The 22,362-nt window shown below is 39.7% G+C and overlaps 1 protein-coding gene across 8 annotated transcripts in view; it reads right to left on the reverse strand.

The window, feature by feature from the left end:
* Positions 1-22,362, reverse strand: part of TENM4 (teneurin transmembrane protein 4) — a 691,021-nt gene that overhangs the window by 265,403 nt on the left and 403,256 nt on the right. For 7 of the 8 annotated variants that reach the window (XM_025042569.1, XM_015600544.2, XM_015600545.2 and 4 more), the window contains one exon: positions 2,283-2,492. The exons of the other annotated variant lie outside the window; for it this stretch is intronic. In XM_025042569.1, coding sequence (XP_024898337.1) covers positions 2,283-2,492 — 210 coding nt within the window. The remainder of the gene's footprint in view (positions 1-2,282; positions 2,493-22,362) is intronic. 8 annotated transcript variants of the gene reach the window in all.

Consider the following 22,362-nt stretch of genomic DNA (forward strand, 5'->3'; position numbering starts at 1 on the left):
TATAGGGAAGGGAGATAAGTAAGTTTATCATCTTTAGCATTTTAAAACTCCACAGCAACCTGGGAAGATTTTCCCCATTTCGCATATGGAGCAACTGGTGATCTGAGAGGTAAAATACTTTGCCCAGGGTTGCATGTCTGGGACCCAATTTCAGAAATTTTGATGCTATGGCCCTTGCTCTCTTGGGTCCATTGATGTGCTCCCATAATTCATATTACTTGCTCATTCATTCATTCACTCATTAAATTAACACTACATAAAAAGCATCTGTAAGGCTATGCACCAAACTGTTAAAAGTGGTTATCTATGGGAGGTAGGATTATAGAACTTAACATTTTACTTTCCCGTTTGAATGTTCACAAGCATTGCTATTTTCATAAGATATAAAAACAAAGACACTTCCATTAAAACAATTTCATTTTTTTTCATGAAAAAAAAAAAAATCAAACAAAGCCATACCAATATTTATTGGACCCAATACGTGGTAGGGCCCACTCACCTTGACTTGCTAGTGCTGGGTCCATGCCAGTCCCAGCTGGTCCTTTGGCTTATACAAGACCCTTTGGGTTCAGGGGTGAGGAAGGTGGTAGGCAGGGTCAGATGTGGGGTAAGACTCACCAGCGCTCTCATGACCTGCCAACCCCAGAGCAGCAGACCACTAAGGACCCAGAATCTCCCTTCAGGTGTGGGACATATTTGTTACCAACCTTTACAGTGACACACTCGGAGAAGGAATCCAAAGTGTCTCTAGGTCTTCTGGGGAGCAGGAGCACAGAGGAACATAACCACCAAGCAGGCAGCTGTAGGCCAAAGTCTCCCCATCTTCTCTGAATACCAGTAATGACATAATGTCATCAATTTGCTGTAGAACTTACAACAAAATGATTGCTTTTGTTCAGTTAATTAGCAAACGGAGAGGTTTAATCTCTTGCCTTCTCTTTTGCTTGCAAGGCTTTTTAAGTCAGCAATGAATGAAGACTATCATTATGTAATGTCCCCCCCCACTTCCCTAAGTAAAGCTTAAGAAAACTACTACTGGCAGGCAGGGATACCTCAGTCAGCACCACATGACACTCATAAAATCAGAGTACCTTAGAGGTTGCTCCATCATTGGCAAGATGGGGAAACTGAGGCCTAGGGAGGGACAGTGATTTGCCAAAGAAATAGCCAGTTAGCCACAGAGCTGGGTCTGGAACACAAATTTCCTTCCTCTCAGTTGAAGGTTCCTGTTTCTGTGCATTATTTGAAACATGAGCAGATAAAAGGTATAGAGGAGCAGTGACACCCAATCACCAAAAGGATAACACCCCCAGGGAGCACAGAGGGAAAGGCCCTGGAGGATGGTTTGGTCAGAGAATGCAAGGTCTAAGAGCCTGTCAGATGAGAAGCATCAAGGCCAAAGACGCTCTGACTTTAAAAGAGAGCAGAGGCTTGAATCTCCTCCAGAGTATTCTTGTAACGAAGTGGACTGGCCTCTGCAGGACACAGAGAGGGTAAGCACCTTGGCCTAGGTCACACAGCACCCTATCAGGGTTTGCTGGCTGTTGGTCAACCTGGAGCTCTTCCACCTTACCTCGCTCACTGCTTCTCCTTAAGAGAGTCAGGGTAGTGCTTACAAGAGTGCTTATTATGGGCCGATGGCTTAAACCCAGTAGCTCTCTCTGCAGCCAGCATTCAGCAGCTGCTTGGGACTGCAGGGCCCTCTGCCTCCAGACACTGTGAAAGTCAAGAACTTCCAAAGCCAGCATTAGGCTTCAGGCAGTATCCCTTCCCTCAGCTTTCTCATGGTTAACCGGGACATCGTAAGGCAGGTTTCTTAGGCAGGGTTGTGATGAGGATCCAAAGCAGCAACAAGTGGCAGTGCAGGCAGAGTCCCTGGCAGGTAGCCAATTAGTACTGTTTTAGTTTTAACCTTTTTCCTCCCCTTTTCTGTGTCCATCTTTGTCTCTGTTATTTTTACCTGCGTCCATCTCTACCTGATACTTCTGTCTCATTGTGTCTGTCTGTGCATCTCTTTTCCTGCAGCTCTGTCTACCAGACATCTGTCATGGGGATGGGTACAGCAGCCCCCCAACTTCCGCTCCACACCCCATCCAGCTGCGTAGCCAGAGAGGAGTGGGGCTGCCTGAGCCGCTCCAGGCCCCCCGAAAACCCCGAACCCCCTATGTGCCAGGCCCTTCCACCCCTGCAAGAGGCCCAAGCAGGCAGATCAATCAGCATCGCCAACAAAGGGCGAGGGGAACAAAACTACACGAAAAAGTTAAGAAAAAAGAGGGACTTACCGTTCGCTGCGACCCCCAGGCTTGCGGAGCCACTTTTAACTAAGAATGAATTAGGGACAAACTCTTCCTCAGAGTCTGAGTCCGGGGTTGGCTGGGCCACACCGTTGCCTAGCAACCGCCTCTGGCTCTCATTGGCCGGAGGGGAGGGGGGCGGGGAGGGGGACTGCTCAATAGGGGTTGATGAAGCGGATGAACAATGCAAGGGAGCACCTGCGAACCACAAAGACAAACACAGACAGAAAAAAATAATGAAAATTGGTTTTGAGGCACACAAGGAGGGGGAGGGAGCAAAATAAAACACGCATCAAGAAGGGCGGCGGGAGGGGGGACTCCCAACACTGGGCGGTCTACTGCACACGTGGCCTGGGGGCAAGGCTGATGCTGCTGGGAAAGAAAGTTGGTGCAAACTCCTTCTGAAGAGCAGGGTCCTCGATTTAGAGAAGTCTGCAAGGTTTGGAAAGAGGGCACTCCTGAGAAATACCCGGGAAGCCCTTCCCGCTTTGAGGCCTGAAAAGCTGGGGTCTAATCCTGATGGGCCTTACTATCTACCAAACAGCTGCCCCAACTCAGCCTCAGTGGCCTCACTGGTAAAATGAGCGGCTCGCATTGGGTGATCGCTGAGCCCCTGCGAGCTGGCCATTCTGTAATGTCACGGAAGTGAAATGATATTCTTATTAGTGAGATTTTAATTGGATATGCCTGGAACAGGTTCTGGGCCTCATAAAGGTAGAGAGAGTTGAAGAGAATGATCCAGGGCCCCTTCCATCACTGGCTTCCTAGGATTTCAATACTCTAATATTTTACTTTTCTAAGAATCTAACATTTTAAGATTCCTAAATCCAGGCATTCTCTGAAAACTCCTTGAGAGTAATAACTTTAGTGGTCTTTTTCACTTTTATATCCCCAAAATCCAGCCTAGTGACTGGCACTAAATAAATATTTGCTAAATAGATGAATTCCAGAGGTCTATCATACTATGATCCTTATGTTCTAACAGTCTCAGTTGAAAGAGTTCTATAATTTTAGGACACTAACATTCTGTGAGTTCCACAATGCACTAAACTTGGTCCCCAAATTTCCTAACATGTCAGGGGTCTGTGATTCTAAATTCTCAGCTCTCTCTAGTTCTGTGAGCACCACTCACAACTCTTCAGAAGGAGAATGTGATGGCCTGGAACAAGACCTTTGACATCAGACAATCTGCAGTCCTATCAGTGGCTAGCCTTTAGACATGTGCAGTACATCGTCTACAAGAGAGGGGACATAAGCACAGACACATAAAAGTTTACAGTACAGGACACTGCATCTGCACGACAGCAAGGGTTGCTTCTTTTCTCCCACCTTGACTGATAGAAGGTTAAAAACATAATCAGATCCACTGAGCTTTTTAAAGAGTCTGAATCTTAAGAAACATATTGCAGCCCAGACATCCCATCATATGATTCGACAGGGCTCTACGGAGGAGGTGGCACAGAGAATTGCTGATTGTTAAAATTAAAAACAAAACAAAACAAAACCATGACTTTTTGCAGTCTATCCACCAAGAGAAACTCACTCAGTCACAGTCACCAAATCCTGCCGGATTTTGCAGGTTCCATGACTTTTTGTCAACCCCTGAGCATAACCACATATGACATTTGATAGAGTTGTTGTTTGCCTTTTGGCTAGTTCATCTTAGAACTTCAGTAAGAGCAACTGAGGCAGAAGGGATCAGTGACCATGGCACAATATCTGGGTGACTTCCTCCTCTGTGTTTTGTTTTTTTTCAACCTAAAAATTCAGGCCATGATTCACCTCAAAATCATCCAAACCAGTGTTCCCAATTCACCTTGAGAGAGTCTTCACTGACACTACTTACCACACAGCACTGTAGGGGAGATCATTCCTTTCTCTGACTAACCTTGTCTTTAGTTTTGATATTACGTTTGCCCTGCTGTATTTATAGTTATCTGTAGCTGTCTTACACATAAAAGTGTATGGCACATTCCTGGGGTAGGAGTAGATTCTTGAAGTGGGCTTTGGAGTTCAACAGCATTGGACCTAGCTTTCTATTAGCTGTATGATCTCGGGGAAGGGACTTCCGGTTCCTCAGTTTTAAGTTGGGTAATCTTTTATACACATGTTGTGAAGACTAAAGTTACTAAATCTGAACACACAGTATGCATGAGCAAGCAAGGGCCCAGGGTCAGTGCTCACCAAATGTTTATTAAATTGAATGAAACCACCCCATAAGGAACCCCATTCATGATTCCCCTTCCCCTACGGTCCCGGTTTTGGAAAGATTTTGTCGACAAGGCTGTATTTATTAAGTAAATATACTTTCATTTCCTCATCTTTTATTAACCAAAGACATCTTATAATCTCTAATCAGAGCTTCTGATGAGCTTGAGATAACCAGCACCATATCATGCTGAGTTGTTAGAATTTCAGACAAAAGTTAAGAAACATGATATGTTGTTCCAGGGTATTTGTTACAGCCTCTTCCTGAGTAAATCTGTCGAACTTTATGAAATAAATAGTTCCAGAACTAAGTAAATTGTTCCATTACAAACTTCAGGGACCCTGGGCTGGGAACAGCTCAGTGCCTTCCAAGATCTCATGCCTGTTTCTTCTCTCTTCCATCTGATCACCTCAAAATCATCTAAATCAGTATTCCCAAATCACCTCAGGCCTCCAGGTTTGCTCTGAATATTCCTAACCTAACATGCAAAGCACCTAACAAGCTGCCAGGCACTTAGGAAGTAGGTACACAATAACTTGTGAGATTTCTGTGAAATACAGATGTTATTAAAAACATGTTAATTCCCTCCTGCTCATTCATCAGCAGCTTTTTGATTTAAGTGGTCCTAAGGTAAGGTGCACAGAACCACGACTCCTCGGGTGCAAGAAAATATTTCTAGTTTGAATTTTTATATCACCTTTTTTAAGATTGCCGGAGACACCTTTATTAATATGTATTACTTGCTTAGGTTATAAAAAAGAGGAAAAGTGTTAGGGAGGCAGCTGTGATATATGAAAACAACATATGACAAGGGAATTCTGAGACTTGCAGAAAGAACAATTTCAGTTACTCACACCCTTGTGTGAATCGATGGTAGCTTTCCTTGGCATTTGAAATGTAACCTATAACTAGGGTAAGCTAGTTCTCAAGAAGAGCCTTCCAACATTCTGGATTCTGGGTATGTCTTTGGAAAATGCTGTGAGACTGAAGCATGAAGGGCTAGCTGATGAACAAGTTTATTACTCTGTCAAAGAAAGAAAGACCATTAAAAATGTACCTTTTAATATTTTTCTCAGCAGTCCTGAGAGATCCATCTAAACACCCAAATGGAAGCTTATTCACCTATAGTAAATCCCATCTAGGCTATACAGTAGGGACAATCCCAAACTGCTTACATCGTGGGGAAGGGTGAGTCTTATCTTCAAAACCAGAGCACTAGCTGTGTGCCTCAGGGAAGGCAGCTTCTTCCCAGGCAGTTCCCTGGATTATTGAAAGAACGTCCTAATAACCTTTCACCTGGCAGCCTTGCACATTAGAAGCCTGTATGTAAAATGCTTAGCACAGCGCCCAGTACACAGTAATTACTGAATAACACCTAGAAAAACACGAAATAAAACCCTTAGACCCACAGAGGTGCCTCATCTCAATGGAACCCTAAGCTGATGGATTCACCCTTCCTGTGAAGGCTTGTTGTATTTCATCTCCACAGCCTTCTTTTTAAAACTACTCTAGTCCCTCCACTTAAAACCACATGCATTCCTTCTCTTCTCGTGCACCAACCTCATATCTATTTCCTTTTAACAGGACAGCCTATTACTTCATTGAATAAGTAAAATCTTAGTTCTGAGTGAAAAATGGGGCATGAGGAAAATGAAGACTTGCTTATAATATGAAGGTTTGGAGCTGCTGAAAGACCACTGCAGTGGTACTTTTGACTCCAGTGAATGATGTTCACACCTACTGCTTAAATGGCCTTGTCTGCCCGAGAAGGACCACAGACTGCTCATCTCTGTGTCCTGGCCTGGCTCAGTTTCAGCTCAAAAAAGGTTTGCAGAACTGCTTCCCATAGCTATTTGAAATAGATTAAAATCCGTTGCTTCAAAACATTTCCAAATGACAAGAATCTGAAGCTAGAGAGCTAGAGGGAACTTGCATTCTGGTTTGTTAATGACAGCCCCAATTTACATCTGTTATCCAGCATTAATTAGTAATGGTGCCCTACTTTTATTCTAAAATGTCCTGATTTGGACAATTATTATATAGCCATCCCAGTTTAGGGCAGTATAGATTCAGCTCTACATTACAGGCTGCAGTCTGCTGCAATAGACTAGGGGTTAGGAAATGTGCATGCAAGTCAGCCCATGGGCAAGTCCTCTGCCCTCTCTGTGCCTCGATTTCCCCATCAGGGAGTTGGACTAGAACATTTTAAGGTTCTTTTGTGGTCCAACTTTCTAAAAGATGGGGGTAACAGTAGTCCATACCTCAAGGGGCTTTTCTAAGGATTAAAGGAGTCTATTTAAAAAATGCAGGATAAAAATGATTTCAGTTACAATGGAAAGTCAGGCTCTTTCAGCATAGTAAATGTTCATAAAACATTTTAAAAATGAATTAATTTGTATAAGTAGATAGGAAAAAATATGGGCTGAAAAAAGTCTTTAACAATGGTTATTACCGATATGGGTAATTTTTAATTTTTAAAATATGCTTTTATATCTTCAAATTTTTCTATAATGAACACATGTAGTTCTTTTTATATTTAAAAATTTTTTTTTAAACTTCAGGGGCAAATGAAACAATAAATGTGAAAATATCTGGCATCTAGTAGGTACTAAAATAGATGTTGATTTTAATACAAACAAGACTTTATGCACTGATATTGGTATTATAATTTGGTATAAACTGATTTTTAAAGTGTGAAAACCTTTTAACTAAGCAATTCTACTTCTAGGAATTTACCCAAGAACATAATCATGACTTCTCAAAAGATTTACTTATAAGGATATCCATTACAAAATCATTTGTAATAGTAAAAGTAAAATATGTTTTAAAATGCTAAAAAGAAAAAACATCCCTTATGTTAAAAAGTGCCTAATTATGTAAATTAAGGCACATCAGTACAGTAATGTTAATATGCAGACATTATAGGCCATGCTTGTAAAGAATGCTTAGGGATATGGGAAATAGAATATAAAAAAGCATGAGGCAAAACTGTATAAAAAGTAATTCTGAAGCTTGTTTAAATGCATGTGTATGTGTGTGCATGCACAATCTATATAAAAATGTTAATACATGTTACCTTAGGGCAATAGAACTATGAATAAATTTTATTTTTTCTTTATATTTTCCTATAAATTCTATGTTTTTAAGGAACAAATTTGATAATATGATTAAAAGAAAAACAATAAAAGTTATTTTAAGAAGAAACACACACACAGAAAGGCTGCAAAGACAAGTGTCTGCTTTGGATCCCTAATGGGCTGAGCTTGGCAGAACTGAAGCCTCCTGGGTCCAAACTGGCCTCTTTTCCAGCCTATTAATTCTTGTGGGTGTTACTCTTCAGGCTGGGCAGCTCCCACTAAGACAACTCTTCTCTCCTCAACAGTGGTTATTTTCAGAAGCAGGTCTGGAGCCATCTGTCTTTTTGACTTATGTTGGGAAAATGGTCTCTGGAAAACAGGATGCTATAAATTTCTCAGGCTCAGCTCATTTGATCTCTAGCTCTCCACCTCACAGGTTTCTCGGGGCCATTTTTGTTTTTGTAAGCATTCACCAGGAAAGGAGCTCTGCTTTCACCTGCTTTATCCTGGGAAATACAGTTTCTGGTGTCCCTTCTACCTCAACACAGAGAGAAGACAGCACCTTGGGTCTCTGGTCTTCACACAGGGACGGCCTATAAACCAGTCTGCTGTTTAATACAGGGATATTAAATTAGAACATTCATTGATTTTTTTTTTTTTTTGGTAATAACAGCTTTATTAAGATATAATTCACATACCATACAAGTCACCCATTTAAAGCGTATCATTCAATGATTTTTAGTATATTTGCAGAGGAGTACAACAATCACCATAAACAATTTTAGAATATTTTCATCACCTTCCCCCCTAAAACCCACTCCCCATTTCCTTCTAATCCCATGTAACTCCGGACTATCACTAATCCACTTTCCGTCTCTATGAATGTACCTACTCTGAACATTTCATATAAATGGAAACATATACTATACGGTCTTTTGTGACTGGCTTCTTTTACTTAATATAATGTTTTCAAGGTTCATCCATGTTGTAACATGGATCAGGACTTCATTTCATTTTATTGCCGAAAAACATTGCATCATATGGATATACCACATTCTGTTTATCCATTCATCAGCTGATAAAAACTTGAGTTGTTTTTACTTTTTGGCTATTCTGAATAAGTTGCCACAAGCATTTGTGTACAAGTTTTTGTATAGATGTATGTTTTTATTTCTCTTAGTTAGATGCCTAGGAGGGGAATTGCTCGACCATATGATAATTCTGTTCAACCTTTTGAGGAACAGCTGGATCGTTTGCCAGCGGCTGTACCATTTTTCATTCCCACCAGCAGTGTTTGAGAGTTTCAATTTTTCCACATCTTTGCCAACACTTTATTATCTGACTTTTGATTATAGCCATTCTAGTGGGTATAAAGTGGTATCTCATTGTAGTTTTGATGTGTACTTCCTGATGGCTAATGATGTTCAGCATCTTCAATGTGCTTATTGCCATTTGCATATCTTCTTTGAAAAAATATCTATTTCAGATCCTCATTTTAAAATTGAGTTATTCGTCTTTTTATTATTGAGCGGTAGGCATTGGTTCTTTCATCAATTATTTATTTTGTGCCTACCCCGTCCCAGGCTCTGTTCTAAGCATCACTAATTGCCAAGATAGCACCATGTGAGGCTCTGCCTGGGTATTGGAGACTGAGAACTAAAAAACACATTATGTAATGTGAGAGAGGCAGGGATGTTGTAGGGGGATGAGTGGTGAGGGAGATGTTAGGGTAAGGGCCCCTGAACCCCAGGCAGCAGACCAGTACTGGTCCATGGCCCGTTAGGAACCAGGCTGCACAGCAGGAAGTGAGTAGCTGGCGAGTGAAAGAAGCTTCATCTGTATTTGCAGCCGCTCCCCAGCTCTAGCATCACTGCCTCAGCTCCACCTCAGATCACCAGGTATCAGATTCTCATAGGAGCACTGGTCCCTGGTGCCAAAAAGTTTGGGGACCGCTATGTTAGGGGATGAGGGCAGAGGAAATGAGAAATCTATGGAGCTCGAGCTGTCAGTTGCAACCCCAGATTTCTCACAGGTTCTTTTAACTTTTGCCAGGAGCTGCCTCCAAAAAGGTTTAAGACGGTCCATTTGGGCCACTGGAGGCTCTAATAAGGCCAGACAGAGAGGCCACTTTACATGGAATATGGGGGAGAAGGAAGGCAAAAACAAAGCCAGTTGGATTATCTTTGCCTATCAAAATCTGCTGGCAATGTGACCAAGGAGCCACTGAAATTTATGGTAGGCCTTGAACAATATGTTGTCACAGAGCACTCTGTTCAGTAGGAAGGCTAAAGCTTTGCACTTTCGCACTAAGATTTGATTAGGAAAGCGCTCCCAAAGAGCTGTTTTCAGTCATTTATTACTTCCTGAATATATATATATATATCCCTCCTCCTACTCAATTTACATAGCTGTAAAATTCCAGGCCTCAAGACAAAGAAAGAGCATAACCTAATTGCCAAGTCCCATTTCTACTCCAACACTGGAGGGATAATGAAGTATTAAGTACAGAGGAAAGAGGCAAGACATAGGGAGCTATGGAGAAAAATGAGTCAAGTTGCTAGAATGAGGGAAGGGAACTGACAGTAATTGTGTACCTACTATGTGTATGCAGTGTGGAAGGCCCTTATATACATCATGTCAATCAAGCCTCATATCCCTGCAAAACCATTAAGATCTTTTTCAACTGACAGATGCAGAATTTGAGGCTCATAGAGAGCCTGCTCAAGGTCACCCAGCTAGAGGCTACAAGACTGGGTCCTAGGCCTTGTTTTGTTGGACCCTAAGCCTACCCTCATTCCACTTAAATAATCTGAATTAATAATAGCAATAAACACAAGAATGTGCATTTGTAAATTCAAGGGTTTACTCATCTCTCAACAACCATGGGAGGGGGACAATAATGTTCAAAAAGTTAAACAACTTGCTCAAAGCCACAGAGCTACTGAGTGTGGAGCTGAGATTCTAACCCAGGCCATTTGAGCCCACAGCAAGAGTTCTTTCTAGAAACTCACTCTGTCTTTCATAGAATCTTAAAGGGGGAATCGAAGATTAGTATAATCAATAAACTGGGAAAAAATTAACCAGGAAAAAAACCTGAAAAATAAAGCCAGAGTTGTATACTTATCATTTGTGTGGGTTTCTGTCTTTTTGTTGCAACAACAACAAAAAGAAAGCACTGTGGTGTGAATCCGCACATATAGTGAGGCATTTTCTTTAAACTGTTTTCTCTCATAAACACCCTGATTCTAGACAGCTTTCCCTGAACTTGCTCACTATTCCAAATCTTCTACTGCCATTAGATTTCTACAAAGCTTTTTCAAACTTTTTTTTGAGAAAAGCACAAAAGTATTAAGGGCTGAGCTTTTCAGAAATTCCTCTACTCTCACTCCAGGAAATATGAAAAAATCAAGGAACACAATCTTGAAAAATCAATGAGGCACAGGGGGAGAAATGACTGCTCAAATCTGCCCTACATGACAGGGTCTCTCTCAGACTGTAAACTTCCCCAGAGGGAGATTCTTTAAGGCGGGGCCATTTAGGAGGTTTTAGACAAAAATTAGAAGGAAAACTGGCTTGTTTTCATCCCAAACCACATTGTGTACAGAAAGGAGCCTTTGAAATAATAAGGGAAAGGAATAAACATGTACCAAATATCTTATGTGTGTCATGCATTGTGCTCATCACTTTACTCATGCTTTCCAACGTGACCTTCACAGCATGTATCATTCACTCATTCAACAAATAATTGAGAGGCTACCATGTGTCAGCCTCTTTGCTAGGTGCTGGGGATACAGTGAGAGGCAGAATCATGTAAAGTTCCTGTCTGTATTAGTTTAGTTTCCTAGGGCTGCTGTAACCAAATAGTGCAAATGGAATATCTTAAAACAACAGAAATTTACTGTCTCTTCATTCTAGAGACTAGAAGTCCAAAATCAAGGCATTGGCAGGGCCATGCTCTCTCTGAAACTTGAGGCATCATTCCTTGTCTCTTCCTAGCTTCTAGTGGTTTGCTGGCAATATTTGGTCTTCCTTGGCTTGCAGCTGCTTAACTCCAATCTCTGCCTTCATTGTCATATGGCCCTCTCCCTGAATGTGTGTCTGTCTTTCCATGGCTGCCTTCTTATAAGGATACTGGCTCTACTCCAGTATGACCTTATCTTGACTATTACATTTGCAGCGACTCTATTTCCAAATGAGGTCACAGTCTGAGGTGCTGGGGGTTAGGACTTGAACATCTTTTTTTTTTTGGAGCGGGGGACACGATTCAACCTATAACACTGTCCTGTGGAGTTTACACTATAGAAGTCCACTTTCATAGATGAATAACTTGAGGCCGAGAGGCCGAGTGACTTACTCTAGATCTACAGGTAGTGAATTGCATATACAAGTCTGATTCCAAGCCCATATTCTGTCTACCATACCACCCTATTTTGCCAGCATGGAGTTTCCTCACCTGGTGGTCATTTATATAAAAGAAAATTTTGCATACATCATCACATTTATCTCCTTATGACACCTCTATGACTGTTCCCATTTTAATGATAAAGAAAATGAGCTCTGGAAAAACTGAGGTCACTCAATTCTCAAGAGGAGCAGCAGAATTGAACCAAAGTGAGTAGACTCTGTACCTATGCTGTTTCTGCAGCTACACCCACATCAACGACATTGTGGTGGCGGATTGCACACCTGAAATGGAGCCAGAAATCAACACAGGTAGCTAATAAAAAGGCCCTATCACCAAGGCTAGCCACTCTGACTGAGGGCACTAGACTGGAAAATAAAAGTGTTGGCTGTTTTTGTTTCTTTATTTTGGGAAAAGCACAAAAGTATTAAGGGCCAAGCTTTCCAGAAATTCCTCTACTCTTACTTTCCTATAGGAAATATAGAAAAATCAAGGAACATAATCAATGAACAAAACGTCTCATTTGGAGAGGGAAGAGTTTGTATTTTGGAGGCTAAAGCCATTCAACATCCCAATCCCGGGAAATCAGATCTAGCCCTATGCCTTGGCTAGCAGAATCTGATCTCTGCTAGTGAATGTGATTTCCTGCTTTCTGGAGGGGAGGGCACTGGGTGAAGCTAGAATATAAAGCTTCTCAGGCATTTCTTGGGCAGAGCTGGAAAAGCAGCATCCCATGACTTCAGTTCTGGCACACATGGAATGCATTTGCCTCTGATGTCACATATTTGGGGAAATGAAGGAAGAGAGAGGTGGTTGCAGGGTAGGAAACACATTTGAGATGTTCCTATGTGCTGCGTTCAGAGTCCAGTGATCTGTGAGCCTGAGAGGGGTGGGTAGTTCTGTATAATTTGTCACAGGTCTCAGGGCTAGTCAGAGGAGGGGAGTGCCACCCTCTTGAGGAAGAAGGTCAAGCACCCTTCTGGAGTGTCCTGTCAATCAGATTCTGCCCACTCAGTTATCAGAGATCCCACAGGGGACTCCAACCAGCACTCTAGTATTAGAGATACGGAAGGGAATCAAATTGGATACTGCCTGCTTTTGAGAAGTTCCCAGTTTAGTGGCCAAGCAAACCTGGCAGTGCTATGAGAGTGGGAAGCACAAAGGGCAGGCTTGGGACACGGTGGCACCTTCCTGTAGGAAGTGATGTTTAGGTAGAAGCCTGAGGGTAAATTAGCAGTTGGCCAGATGAAGGAGTCTGTGTACATGTGTGGTATGTGCATGTGTGTAATGTGTGCATGTGTGCGGTGTGTGCAAAGGGGTGAGCTGGTTTCAGTGTCCCAGGTAATGAGAACTGCATGTGAGGAAGCCCAAGGTAGGAAGCTATGAGTATGAACAGCTGAGTATGTCTGGAGTAGAAGTAGGGGAAGTGGTAAAGAGATGAGTAGGAGAGAAGCAGGGCTCAGATCCTAGAAAGGCCTCTGGTAGAATCCAGGACCTTTCCCTCTTTCCTGGGCTCTAAGCCCCAGCATCAGGTAGTAACTAGGCTGTGCCACCTGAATTAATTCACCAAACTTCTCTGGGCCTCTTTAGCTGAAAATTAGCATGGTTACACAAGTTGCCTTCTAAACTCTCTTTGAGCTCCAATAAGGAAAACTAGCAAGATTGATTTATGCTATTCCACTTAATCTTCATATTAACTTTATGAGTTCAAAGAAGGTTAAGTGAGTACATTCTGTAAGTCTATGATTTTCTGAGAACTTGCCCTCAGGCTTTCTGCCTGAATAACTGAGTCTCTCACTCTAGGAGGACTTTTATGCAGGAAAGAAAACATAGGACTTGTTAATAACAACAATGATTATGATAGCTACCAGTGATGGGAAATTTTCTTTTTGCAAGATATTGCACCAAGCTGTGTATAGACATGTGTCCATTTTAATATTCACAACAGTCTTTTGTGACTGTTGCTACCTCTATTAGAGATGAGGGCACACAAACTTATAATGGTTAATCAACTTGTCCAGGTTCATATAGATCAGGGGTCCCCGACTCCGGGGCTGCAGACTGGTAGCAGTCTGTGGCCTGTTAGGAACTGGGCCGCACAGCAGGAGGTGAGCGGTTAGAGAGCACGTGAAGCTTCATCTGTATTTGCATTCTCTCCCTACTGCTAGCATCACCGCCTCAGCTCCACCTCAGATCATCAGGCATTAGATTCTCATAGAAGCACTGGTCCCTGGTGCCAAAAAGGTTGGGGACCACTGATGTAGCTGATTGAGAATGGGAGAGCCAGGGGGTGGCCCTAGGTAGCTGACTCCGGCTACAGCTTGAGCCCCTAACCACTCCTCTGTGAAGCTTAAAAGGAGCAAAGCTCCTCTAAGCCTACCTGTAGGTTTACACATGAGGAAATTGAGGCCTGTAGAGGTGATATAATGAGCCCTAGGTCCTATTATAAGGCAGTGACAGATTTTTTTGGTGCCATTAACATCAATAACAATGACAGGAATGAGGGCAGCCTAGCACAGTGTTCAAAATACAGAACCTTTTTAAAGGTCGGGACCTTTTTAATCCTTGCGCATTTTAGAGGATAAGAAAGGAATGGAGAACACGTACAAAAACCATGTGAAAACAATGAATAAAATGGCAATAACTACATACCTATCAATAGTTACTTTAAATGTAATTGGACTAAAGGTTCCAATCAAAAGCCTTAGTGTGGTTTAATGGATTAAAAAACAAAAACAAAAACAAAAACAAGAACCATACATAATGCTGCACACAAGAAACTCATTGCAGAACAAAAGACACACAGACCAAAAGTTAAAGGATGGAAAAAGATATTTCATGTAAATGTAAATAAAAATAAAAGCTGGAGTAGCAATATTTGTATCAGACAAAATAGACTTTAAATCAAAGTCTGTAACAAGTGACAAAGAAGGGCATTTTACAATGATAAAAGGATCAATCCAGCAAGAGGATGTAACTCTTGTAAACATCTATGCACCTAATGTAGGAGGCACATAAATATATAAAGCAAATATTGACATACATGAAGGGAGAGATCAACAGTAACACAGTAATAGTAGGGGACTTTACATTCTATTGACAACAATGGATAGATCATTCAGACAGAAAATCAGCAAGGTAACAGTAGTCTTAAATGGCACATCGTACCAGATGAACTTATGAGATATTTTTAGGACATTTCACCCCAAAGCAGCAGAATATACATTCTTTTCAAGTATACATGGAATTTTTCCCAAGATAAACCACATGCTAGGTCACAAAACAAATCTCAATAATTTTAAGAAGATGGAAATTATATCAAGCATTTTCTCCAATCACAATGATATGAAAACTAGAAATCAATTACAAGTAGAAAACTGAAAAACACACAAACACATGGGAGATAATAACATGCCACTAAACAATAAATGGGTTAACAATGAGATTGAGAAAATCAAGATACCTTAAGACAAAAGAAAATAAAAACATAACAACTCCTAAAATCTAAGATAACAGCCAAAGCAGTTCTAAGAGGGAAATTTATAGCAGTTTAGGCCTTTCTAAAGAAACAAGAAAAATCTCAAAAAAAAAATATAACCTTACACCTAAAGGAACTAGAAAAAGAAGACCTGAAAGAGGAGAAGAACTAACACCACAGAAATATACAAAGGATTTTAAGAAAATACTATGGACAATTATATGCCAACAAATTGGACAACCTGGAAGAAATGGATAAATTCCAAGAAACATACAATCTTCCAATACTTAATCAGGAAGAAACAGAAAATCTGAACAGACTAATGACTACTAATGAAATCAAATCAGTAATCAAAAACCCCCAACGAACAAAAGTCCTGGACCAGATTACTGGACCAAACATTCAAAGAAAAATTAATACCTGTTCTTAGTCTAAAAGTTGCAGAGGAAGGAAGGCTCCCAAATTCATTTTATCAGGCAAGCATTACTCTGATACCAAAACCAGACAAAAACACTACAAAAGAAAAAGAAATGTATAGGCCAATATCTCTGATGAACGTAGATACAAATTATTGGCAAACTGAATTCAGGAATATGTTAAAAAGATCATATATCATAATCATGGGATTTATTTCTGGGATGCATGGTTGGTTCATGGTTGGTTCAACATCTGTAAATCAATTGAGGTGATACACCATATAAACAAACTGAAGGATAAAAACCATATGATCATATTGATAGATACAAAAAAAAAACATTTGACAAAATCCAACATCCATTTATGATTAAAACTCTGCAAAGTGGGGATAAAAATTGCAAAAAAAAAAAAAAGGCTGTACATGACAAACCAACAGCTAACATTATATTTAAAGCTAAAATGCTAAAAGCATTTTCTTTAAGGTCAGGAACAGGACAAGGATGTTTACTCTCACTACTTTTATTCGACACAGTATTAGCGGTCCTAGCCACAGCAATCAGACAAGAAAAATATAAAAAGTATCTGCATTGCAAAGAAAGAAGTAAAATTGTTGTTATTTGCAGATGACATGATACCATATTGAGAAAACCCTAAAGATTCCATCAAAAAACTATTAGAACTAATTAATGAATTTAGTAAAGTAGCAGGATATAAAATTAATATTTGTTAATCAGTTGCATTTTTATATACCAATAAACTATCGGAAAGAGAAATTAACAAAGCAATCCCATTTACAATTGCATCAAAAAGAATAAAATATCTAGTAATAAATTTAACCAAGGTAGTAAAATACCTATACTCAGAAAACTATAAGGCAATGAAGAAAGAAATGGAAGAAGATACAAATAAATGAAAGGATATAGTGTGCTCTGGACTGGAAAAATTAACATCATTAAAATGTCCATACCACTCAAAGCAATCTACAGATTCAATGTAATCCCTACCAAAATGTCAATGGCATTTTTCACAGAACTAGAACAAATAATCCTAAAGTTGATGTGGAAACACAAAAGAACCTGAAGAGCTAAAGCAATCTTGAGAGAGAAGAACAAAATTGGAGATATCATGCTACTTGATATCAAACTATACTATAAAGCTATAGTAATCAAAATAGCACAGTACTCACTTAAAATAGACACATAGATCAATGGAACAGAATAGAGAGCCCAGAAATAAAACCACACCTAATGGTCCATTAATTCCATTAATCTATGACAAAGAAGGCAAGAATATCAAATGTGGTAAAAACAGTCTTCAATAAATGGTGTTGGGGAAACTGGACAGATACATGCAAAAAAATGAAATTAGAGAACTTTCTTACACCATATACAAAAATAAGCTTGAAATGGATTCGAGACTTAAATGTAAGACCTAAAACCATAATACTCCTAGAAGAAAATACAGGCAATGTTTGATATTGGTCTTAGCAAATTTTTTTTGGTTATGTCTCCTGGGCAAACACAATAAAAGCAAAAATAAACAAATGGGACTACATCAAACTAAAAAGCTTCTGCTCTGAAAAGGAAACCATCAATAAAACAAAAAGACAACCTACTGAATGGGAGAAGATGTTTGCAAATGATATATCTGAAAAGGGATTAATATACAAAATAAAGAACTTACATTGTTCAATATCAAAAAGCCCCCCACGATTTGATTAAAAAATTGGAAGAGGACAAGAACAGCTATTTCTCTGAAGAGTACATACAGATGGCCAAATGAACACAGAGAAGATGCTCAATATCACCAGGCGAATGCAAATCAAAACCACGATATATCACCTCACAACTGTCAGAATGGCTATCATCAATAAGCCAACAAACAAGTGTTGGCAAGGATGAGAAGGGAACTCTTATGCACTGTTGGTGGGATTGTAAATTAATGCAGTTACTATGGAAAACAGTAGGGAGGTTCCTCCAAAAATAGAGCTATACTTCTGGGTATTTATCCAAAGAAACTCAAAACACCAATTCGAAAGATATATGTACCCCTATGTTCACTGCAGCATTATTTACAATAGCCAAGATATGGAAGCAAACTAAGTGTCTATCAATAGACAAATGAATAAAGAAGATGTGGTACATATGTACAATAGAATATTACTCGGCCATAAAAAGAATTAAATCTTACCATTTGCTTATTTGTGGAATTTAAAAAACAAAATAAACAAACAACTGAAACAGAAACAGACTCTTGGTTAAAGAAAACAAATTGATGGTTGCCAGATGGAAGGAGTTTGGGGGACTAGGTGAAAAAGGCAATGGGATTAAGAAGTACAAATAGCCAGTTACAAAAATAGTCGTGGGGATGTAAAGTACAACATAGGAAATATGGTCAGTAATATTGTAATGATATGTATGGTGTCAGATGGGTACTGTTCTTATTGGGGTGATCACATGGTAAGTTATATAAAAGTCTAATCACTGTGTTGTATATCTGAAACTAAGATAATATTGTATGTCAATACTGTCATTGAAAGATATTAAAAATAGTTTATACTGTATAATTGTTTCTATAAAATTCAAAAGCAGGCAAAACTAAACAATATTTATAGACACTGCATTAGTGATTTTTCTCAGGGTGGGTGGGCGTATGAGGGTTTGCTGAAAATATTTTATATCTTGATCTGGGTTATGGCTACAGAGGTGGCTACATTGTAACATGTCACTTAAGTGTACTTAAATACTTTAATATACAGATTCTATTTCTCAAACAAGTTCTCAAGAGGGGCAAATAAAAATGCATATCTGAAAATATGATAAATGTGAAAGTACTCTAAATAATAAAAATATTAGTATCACAGGCCAACTTCTTTAGTGTAGGTACTGTACGAAGCACTTCATATACTTTATCTCATCTAATCCTCACGATACTCTTAGAAGTAGGTATTATTATCTATTTGATAGATGAGGAAACTGATGGTAAGACAAGTCATATTCTTTGCCTCAGGACACTTGCCCACATAGGGCCAGGACTCAGGGCTGGGCTATTACCTGCTACAACACAAGGGACCCCATGTAAGATGTGGTAGCCAGCCTCCAAGATGGCCGCTGATGATCCTCACTTCTGGTATTCATGTCCTTGTGTGTGTGTGATTCTCTCCCACACAGTAAAGCTGACCTGGGATATTGGTAGATTATGTGGAAATATAGACTGTGACTTTCAAGGCTAGGTCTTAAGACATTGCGGTTTTCTCCTTGTGTTTGCTTAGACTACTTGCTCTAGGGGAAAACCAGGTGCCATGTGTGAGGCCACTCAGGCAGCAGTAGAGATGTCGTTATGATGAGAAACCGAGGTCTCCTGCCAACAGCCAGCATTAGTTTACCATCTGGAAGCAGACCTTCCAGGGCTAGCCAAGTCTTCAGATGACTCTCATCCTGGCTGAGGCACCAGGTCAGACCACCCAGGGAAGCCGCTAGCGAATTCCTAACTCACAGAAACTGTGTGAAATAATGTTGTTGTTCTTTTAAGTGGCTAAATTTTGGGGGCAATTTGTTACCCAGCAATTGAAAACTAGTATGTAAGAGAAGGCCATTTGGATTAAATGGTGAGTGGCCCTTGTAGGTGAGTTTAAATCTTAAAGAAATCACAAAGCCAATAATCTCTGCCCTTCCTGAAGACTAAGATTCAGGTGGCTATTTCTCAGCATATAGCCTGGTGTTTAGTTGTCCCCTGGCCTTCACGATTCCTTTTAACTTTTTGTTTTTGTGCTATCTGCACACAGTTAAGACTAGACCTCTGTTAATGCATACTTTAGTTGTATCCTCTTAATCTTAATCTTCAAGACCCGAATAATGTTAAATCTTACAAAGGATAAAAATATGCAACTTATTAATAAATTAGCCCTATTGAACCCCAGAGCATATCAATAATTCATCTGTGTTTAATCCCAACTCTCTTTATTAGAATGTTAATCATTAATGTCAAGATTTGCTTGATTCTGTTAACATTAACCGGAGGTTACATTTTGATCAGAATTTAGCATTAAAGACTGTGGAAGAATCACAGGATGTGGGAAAACACCTAGAAATACTTCTGCCTCAGTCCGTCTGTCTCCAGTCACATGTTTTAACTATGTTCGAATATATCCAGAGTTAGAAACTCACACAACATCCTTTGGTAGCAACTTCTGCTTTGTACTTCTTGTTTAATCCTAATCATCAAATAAGTCTCTTTCCAACCCACACAAATTTCTACTGCTTTCATTTCAGCTCCTTTTTTGCTTCATCTTCTGAGAACATGAAGAACAAGTGTTAAGTCTCTTTAGAGAAGCTCTGTTGTATGTTCACAGAGAGTAATTAAATTACAGCTCCGTCTTCTCATCTGTAGGTTAAACAGCTCCAGTTCCTCTGCACTAACCTCACAGGGTTTTTTTCCAGTCCTTTTGTCCCATGTAGGACCCTCCCTGAATGCTCCTTCTCTTCTAAACTGCAGTGCTTAATGAATGTAGCTGTGGCCTAGAATATAAAAATGATGGTTTTGCATCTTCATCATGTTTATTTGATCATAGAATCATTTCAGAACTAATTTTTACAGCTTTAGACTCACAGATATGTTAGAGGTATAACAATTATGTTGTCCTGCCCTCTAATTTTATAGCTGAGGAAATTATGGTCCAAAGAGGTCTGCTCAAGGTCACAGAGTGACAAAGTGGCTGAGCTGAGTCTGGAACCGAGGTATTCTGACTTCCCATCATTTGACTTTCCAGTCTTTTGCTCAATTTGGGGTCACTTTGGTGCATTCTCCCAACTCTGCTGAATCTCCATCCTCTTATTTCTACTGACAACAATAGGACCTCACAGCTGGTACAGTAGTCCTGTTATCCATGGTTTTGCTTTCTGCAGTTTCAGTAACCCTTGGTTAACTGCATTCTGAAAACATTAAGTAGAAAATCTCAGAAATAAATAACTCTAAACTAGGTGCCATTCTGAGTATAGTGATGAAGACTTGTACCATCCAGATCTATCCCACCTAGGATGTAAATCATTCCTTTGTCAAGTGTAACCACCGTATATGCTACCTGCCCGTTAGTCACTTAGAAGCCGTCTAGGTTATCAGATAGACTTGTATTCAAGTAACTCTTATAGTAGCCTAATGCAATGTTGTTGCAAAGCCTGTGTCACAAGTCTCACTTTGTCTCATCATGTGGGCATTGTATCATCTTACGTCATCACAAGAAGGGTGAGTACAGCACATTAAGATACTCTAAGAGAGGGAGGGAGAAAGAGGGGGAAGGAGGAGGGGGAGGAGAGAGAGAGACACCACCTTCACATAACTTTTCTTACAGTATATTATTATGGTTGTTATATTTTATTATTAGGTATTGTTATTAATTTCTTACTGAGCCTAATTTATACATTAAACTTTATTATAGGTACATATGTATAGGAAAAAACACGATACATATAGGGTTCATTACTATCTTCAGTTTTAGGCATCCACTGGGGGTCTTGGAATGTATCCCCCGAGGATAAAGGAGAACTACACATTGTACTGATAATAATCTCTACTGTAGCACTGTTTGTAATAGTGAAGACATAGAAATAACTGGGGCCCTATATTCCATGGAATATTCTTAAATAGTTAAAAAGAATGAGGAAGATCTAAATGTGTTGCTGGGGGTGATCTACAAGATATATTATTTAGTGAAAAAACAAATGAACAACAACTTGCAGAAAAACAGAGTAAATTATTCTGTTTGTGTTTGAAAAGGGTATATATACACAAGATTCTGTATAGAAATTTTTAGGAGGCTACATATAAAACTATTAATGACAAAATGGGGTTGATAGGAAAGACTTACTTTTCACTGTATACACTTTAGCACTGTTTTATTTTTTAAGCATGTGGTTTTATTATTTTATAATAAAAAAAAAGTTTAAAATGTTAATGCTGAGGACTTTAATTTTTTTTACTTGTCACACTTCTCTATTTAACTTCTTCAAGCATCATGTATTACTTGTGTAATTAGAAAAAAGATATTAAAAATAAACACATTAAAAATAATGTTCCACATCTGGATAATGGTTCTATAGGAATGCTTTTAAGACATAATGAATAGAGATATACACTCTGAACAGGTAAGATCAGGTTGTCACATGGCAGCGGCTCGTCAGATGGGGTTCGGAGTGTGTATGTGTTGCGGGGGGCGGGGTGTGGCTGGAGCTGTGTGGGGGTGGTTTTGGTTGTTATGATAACTAAGGAGGCTGCTACTGGTACCCAATACCCTGGAGCTAGGGATGCAAACAGTGTCCTATGCAAAATGCCAGTGGAGCTTTGGTAAGAAACACTGGTGGAACATTTAAGAACAGAGTTTTTAAATGTCTCTATTCTCTCATTTAAACTTCACATCTCCTTTACATTACCACCTCTTGTTGACAGAAAGGAAATATCTAGAAAGGTAGGTCATCTGCATTTCTCAGAAA

Source organism: Pteropus alecto, unplaced genomic scaffold, assembly GCF_000325575.1.
Source record: "Pteropus alecto unplaced genomic scaffold, ASM32557v1 scaffold7, whole genome shotgun sequence".
NCBI lineage: Eukaryota > Metazoa > Chordata > Mammalia > Chiroptera > Pteropodidae > Pteropus > Pteropus alecto.